General features: G+C 35.6%; 1 protein-coding gene across 3 annotated transcripts in view; it reads right to left on the bottom strand.

Annotated features, from left to right (window-relative positions):
• Positions 1–2,505: 2,505 nt before the first annotated feature.
• CD200R1 (CD200 receptor 1) overlaps positions 2,506–6,000 on the bottom strand; it is a 35,032-nt gene continuing 31,537 nt past the window's right edge. For all 3 annotated transcript variants that reach the window (XM_074331927.2, XM_019734881.3, XM_088793869.1), the window contains 3 exons: positions 4,851–4,965; positions 4,270–4,312; positions 2,506–3,575 (listed from right to left, as the gene is read on the bottom strand). In XM_074331927.2, coding sequence (XP_074188028.2) covers positions 3,450–3,575; positions 4,270–4,312; positions 4,851–4,965 — 284 coding nt within the window. In that variant the 3' untranslated portion in view covers positions 2,506–3,449. The remainder of the gene's footprint in view (positions 3,576–4,269; positions 4,313–4,850; positions 4,966–6,000) is intronic.

Raw genomic sequence — 6,000 nt, 5'->3', positions numbered from 1 at the left:
TGATCTCAAGTTGTTAACACGTTCAGGATCCATTTCAGCTTTTGAGCAGAGGCCATACTCGTCACAGCCAATGAGTACACATAAAGAGGTATTAGAGTTTGGCCATTTCTACTCACAAAAGACTCTTTGAAGCAATCTTTGCTCCAGGGCTTCAGTTCTGTCCCTGAAGAGTTTGACGTTCTATATGGAGATCTTAGGCTCTCCCTCGTCTAACCTGCTGTCTTTCCTCCTTCCTTTTCACAAGTTTCATTCAGATCAGCATCATGATTTAAAGGTTTTCCCTCCCATATCTTAGTTTCTGTCCCTTTAATCTCTCACAGGTATAACCTCTCTCCCCCAATTAACCTTCTCACTTCTAACATTTATCACTCCATTTAACCTCTGCTTGCTGGAGGACCTAACTATACATGTGGTCCAATCTGTAGATTTTCTGATTCAACATGTCTAAAGTGGATTTGGGGAATTATATACATAATCCTCGTTTCCAAGGTTTTGCTTTCCCCACTATCAGTTACCTGTAGTAAATTGTGATCTGAAAATAGTAAATGGAAAATTCCAGAAATAAACAATTCATAAGTTTTAAATTGTGCACCATTCTGAGTAGTGTGATGAAATCTCATGCTGTCCTGCTCCATCCTTCCTGGGACATGAATCATCCCTTTTCCCAGGGTATCCATGCTGTATAGCCTACCTGCCTGTCAGTCACTTAGTAGCTAGCCATCTCAGTTTTCAGATCAACTGTCATGGTATCACAGTGCTTGTGTTCAATTAATCCTTATTTTACTTAATAATGGCCAAGAGTAGTGATGCTTGCAATTCAGAAATGTCAAAGAGAAGCTGTAAAGTACTTCCTTTAAGTGAAAAGGTATGTATGTATAGGAAAAAAACACAGCATATATGGGGTTCAGTACTAGCGATAGCTAGCTTCATGCAACCACTGGAGGTCTTGGAACATGTGGGGACAGAGCCAGGAGTGCAGTTTCCAGGCTTTCGGCCTCACGTGTAAAGGTGCTGGCTCATGTAGTAAATGGCCATCAACTGTGATTGGATGGCCATCAGCTGTGGCTGGTTGGTCATCAGCTGTAACCAATGAGCCATTGGCCAGTAATATAACTGCCGTGGCTACACTAGCAGAAAAATGGGGGCTAGCAGGAAGATGGTGGCTGAGCTAGTAAGAGCAGATTGCAGTTAGCACAGCAGATTGCAGCTAGCAAGTGAGGTTGGTTGGCAGAGAGAAGTAGACGGCAGTTTGAGGATAATGTGGCTCCTGCTTCCTATGTCTCCAATCCAGCCGCCAGCGAGAATATAATGGTATGACTCCCTATTTATGGCTCCGTGGGTGTTCCTTTTTGGCCTCACCATGTCCTGCGTTCTTATGTGGGGAGCGGGACCAGCGATCCCTCCTGACACCCTCCATGACAGAACATATCCCCCATGGATAAAAGGGGACTACCGTAATTTTTTATTTTCTCACATGATTCTGATGTTCAACCACATTTAGCACCTCTGTAGTGGAAGCTTTAATACATTTTTTTTCTGTACAATATAATTTAGCATTTAGAAATCATCTTAAAGTCTTTTCTATGGTGACATTTGACATGGCTGTTTTGATATTATCAAGTTAAGATGTAAACACAGTTTCGTTTTGTTTTTCAGTAATATTTAAACAGATATTCTTGAAACTAGCTAACTGTGAGCCTCATCTCAACTAGGGATGATTGAAAATTTAAGAAAAGGTCAAGGACTGGGTTATGATATCTATTGTGCACACTGCTTGGTAATATTTGTATGGGAAACTTACTGGATTGGTTTTTCGGCCGACTCAAAATAATATCAAAACAGTTTGGTCAAATATCACGTGCCAAGTGTCATTGTATTAGTTTTACATCCAAATAGACTAAAAATTATTTTAAGGATAAAGCCTAGAGTAACCAAACTCTCTGGGGGGAAACAAAATAGCTATTTTAAATGTTTCATATGCATTGAAGAATGAATGGATATTGTTTTAATTTCTACCATGATGAAAAATTTTAATGTTTTTCCTACTGTGGAGAAATAGACTTTTTTCCCATAGTTTTTCATAGATAAAAATTATTTTTATAATGTTAAAAATGATTAAACACACATTTCTAATATTTTATTCCACAGAAAAATGGAGGGCAGGGTCATGTCATCCCATGGCCATTCTTTTAGTATATAGACCATATCTTATAGGTTTGCAAGCCCTCCATAATGCTTTTTTAGTTGCTTAGTCAATGAACAATTATTATTTGATAAATACATCACAATAGAATGTATACTATAAAAATGTACATTTCCAGTTTATTGTATCTACAAAAGCTTTAAGCATTAGATATCAGACAGCAATACCTCTGTAGAGTTATGAGCTCAGAGGAAGCTAACATTCTCATATGTGTTCTCATTCTCTCTCTCTCTCTCTCTCTCTCTCTCTCTCTCTCTCTCTCTCTTCCTCTCTCTCTCTTTCAGTCATAAATATGGCAGAAAAAATAGAAATCTGGTTTATTAAATAGTATAATTCTTATTGTAATCTTACATCATATTAGTTAAAGGATTGATTAAAAACAGGAAGTGAGAATCTTACAGATATTAAAATGCAGTATAGGGAAAGGCACATTCAAACACAGTTGGAAGGAATGTAAACTGATACAATCTGACATATCAATCAATACTAAAAATGCACAAAACCCTGACCTGGCAATTCCACTCAAGGAAATTACTCTATAAATACACTCAAACAAATACAGAGACATGTCCACAGCAAACATTCTATAGAATATTATTTATAATAGCAAAACAAACAAATAAACAAAACTTAAAACAATCTGTCTGTCACTAGAGTTGTGGTTACTTAGATTATGACACAACCATACAATGAAATTGTATGTAGCCATTAAAAAGAATGAGGTAGCTCTGCTTATGTTGATAAAAGATAAAAGATCTCCAAGAAATACTGTATTATTAGCTTTCTGTAAGTACCGAACAGCATTAGAGTGTGTTCCTATTTGTGTATTTATGTCAATAGACATATAACACATATACTGTGGGTATACATAGATCTGTCATATGCACATAGAAACTTTCTCAAAGAATACATAAAAATTGTTGATAATTGTTCCTTCTGCAGAGTTATTTCTTGAGGAAACTCATTTTTCATTATCTACTGTACTGAACAATTTGAATATTTTATCATGACCATGAGCTTTCTTTGCAATTATGTCAGATCTTCAGAAAACTAGCTGGTAGCAGCTAATATTCTAAAATTTCAATTGTGCAAGGATATGAATGCAAATCCTTTAAAATATGTCTGTCTTCTAAGAATCTTTGAAAATAATTTCAAAATAGGTCTTCCTTTCTAGAACTCTAAGAAAATCAAAACAGTAACAGTACTGTCTCTTGATTCATTTCTCCCGGTGCTAGATTCCAGTAACTTAAAAAGTATGGAGTTCTGTCCCATCAACTTCACTTTGTAACACCTGAGATGTCTTCACCCTCTCTATATTATCATAGAGTGGGTTTTTCTTCTCCGTGTAGCTGGCGTAGGGCTGCATTTCATCCTAAAAAAGACCTCAAAGTCAAAATCAATTAAAAAAATCCAAAAACCATTACAGAAACTACCTATGTTTTTCTAACAGGTGCCCACAGCTTTACTATCTACCAATGGTGTTTATATTTGTGTCTCTGGGCTTAAATGAACAAGGAGCAAGATTTTTTTCTAAAACTTTATCAAAAAATATTTATTGATTACTTAAGTCTCAATGTCAGATGATAAAGATTGGGTGAAAGTAGGAAGGGAGAAGAATTAAGTGATATGAGAAGTATTTCAGAGGAGAAGATCAAAGACTTAATAAGCTGCTCTTTATAAGAGATGAAGGAGTAGGATAGGTTTTAAACTTGCGTAAGAGGGACAGGATGACGGTATTAAAAAAAGGAAGTCAAAAAATAGAGATGATTTCATAAGGGAGGAAACACCAATTCAGTTTCACCTAAGATTACATCCTAAATGAGGCAAACATTATGTATTTTGTAAGATACAGTTCATGAAATGAAAATATGGATTTGGGGTGGTGTATAAATACTACTTGGTAGATAAATAACAAAGTAAGTACACTTAACTATTAGCATTGTAAAATCAGAATTTTTACTTTTCAACTAAAACATGAATACTGAGGTATATTACAAATTATGTGGCTCGATTTTCAGACTACATGGCTTAAAAATTTGCAAATACTCTTTGGAATCTTATCTTACCTCTTCAACCGGAGTACCTTCTATTTTTTTCAACTTACATTTTCTGCAAAAATATAAACAAGCTAGAGTGAATGCAGGAAACATCATTATTTAGATTGAAAATTAAAAAACAGAACACTATACTATTGACAATTATCGTTCATTTTGATAGAAGCCATACTAAATCAGAAATGAACTACTAGAAATGAGTGAAGAATGCTATTTGTTGTTAATAACACCCAAACAAGATAATTCTGGATTTTGGAAAAGAAAATGAAATTATGCTACAGGAGCTTGATGTAATAGAATATATGTGACACCTCCTCTTTAGGACATGAAATGAAGTATGTTAATTATTTTCCCAAATAGTAATTAGCGTGTACTGTCTCTCCCAAAATCCTGCACTAAATGGTCTAATTTACTATGCTTGCATGCCTAGGTAAACTAGCAAAATCCCTCTCATCTTCAGTGTAGTACAAGTGCAATACCTTCAGGATATGAGAGAAATTGTGTTAACACCTCAATTTTACCCATTCACATCCCTACTTCTGGCCCCTTTCTAGCCCAATGCATCTAAAGAAGCAAAAAACATCAGTCAGTACCTGCAGCCTCTGCTTTTCAGAAGCCAAATGGATCCCACGATGGCCAACAGAATAAGGCTAATAAGCATAAAGAGAAGGACACGTGGAATGCTTATGCCATCTGATTTTTGGGCACCTGCGTATATAGACACAAAGATATATGGTTTAATATTACTCAGCACTAAAAAGAAATGAACTGTCAAGCCATGAAAAGACACAGAGGAACCTGAAATGCATATTACTAAGTGCAAGAAGCCAATCTGGAAAGGCTACATACTATATGATTCCAAGCATATTTGCAAAAGGCAAAACTATGGAGACAATAAAAAGATGAGGAATTGCTAGAGGTCAGGGTGAAGAGAAAAATGAATAGGCGGAGCATAGAGGCTTTTTAGGGCAGTGAAACAGCTCTGTATGATACTATACTGGTGAATACGTGTCATTCATACTTTTGTTAAAACTCATAGATAGACTATACAATTAGAGTAAACCTTAATGTAAACGATGGATTTCAGCTGATAATGCTGTGTTAATGTAGGTTCATCTATTATAACAAATGTACCATTGTGGATTGGGGGGTGTAGACAGAAGGTAGACTGCATGTGTTGGGGCAGGGGGTGTTATAAGCACTCGTAATACTTTCCGCTCAATTTTGCTGTGGACCTAAAACTGCTCTAAAAAAAAATAAAGTCTATTTAAAAAATAAATAAATAAAATACATGTACATATATATAGTTCAAGGAAGTTGAACAGTATGAGAAGTTCCTTTCTGTGATTTTATTTTAAACACTTCTGACCCATTAATCATTCAAATAAGTGTTATAATAAAATAGCTTTATCAATTAAGACTCCAGGGTTTCCAGCATGACATCATCTTATGTCAGGATTTTGTTGCCTCAAGGATTCATGAATGGTGAGATCCTGTAGGAGAGATGTGAAATTTTGATATCTCTGTTATAATAATAGTAGTGTTTCTCATCTCTGTCATTCAGAAATAAATAGGAAATTGTAAGGGAGGTAGTAGGAAAAATAACCCTAATTTTGAAGTCACCTTTCTACTAGGGCATTGAAACTAAAATGAATGCATGGCAGCAACTTTAAAGTATTTATTAACTGTTGGCAGCAATACAGAGCTCAGTCTGACAAAAGGCCAAGTCAACAAAGGGACTGC

Source organism: Rhinolophus sinicus, chromosome 17 (assembly GCF_057876585.1).
Source record: "Rhinolophus sinicus isolate RSI-liver-muscle chromosome 17, RSI-T2T, whole genome shotgun sequence".
Lineage (NCBI taxonomy): Eukaryota > Metazoa > Chordata > Mammalia > Chiroptera > Rhinolophidae > Rhinolophus > Rhinolophus sinicus.
The sequence above is the reverse complement of the archived record's forward strand: the minus strand, read 5'-3'. Positions and strand labels throughout refer to the sequence as shown.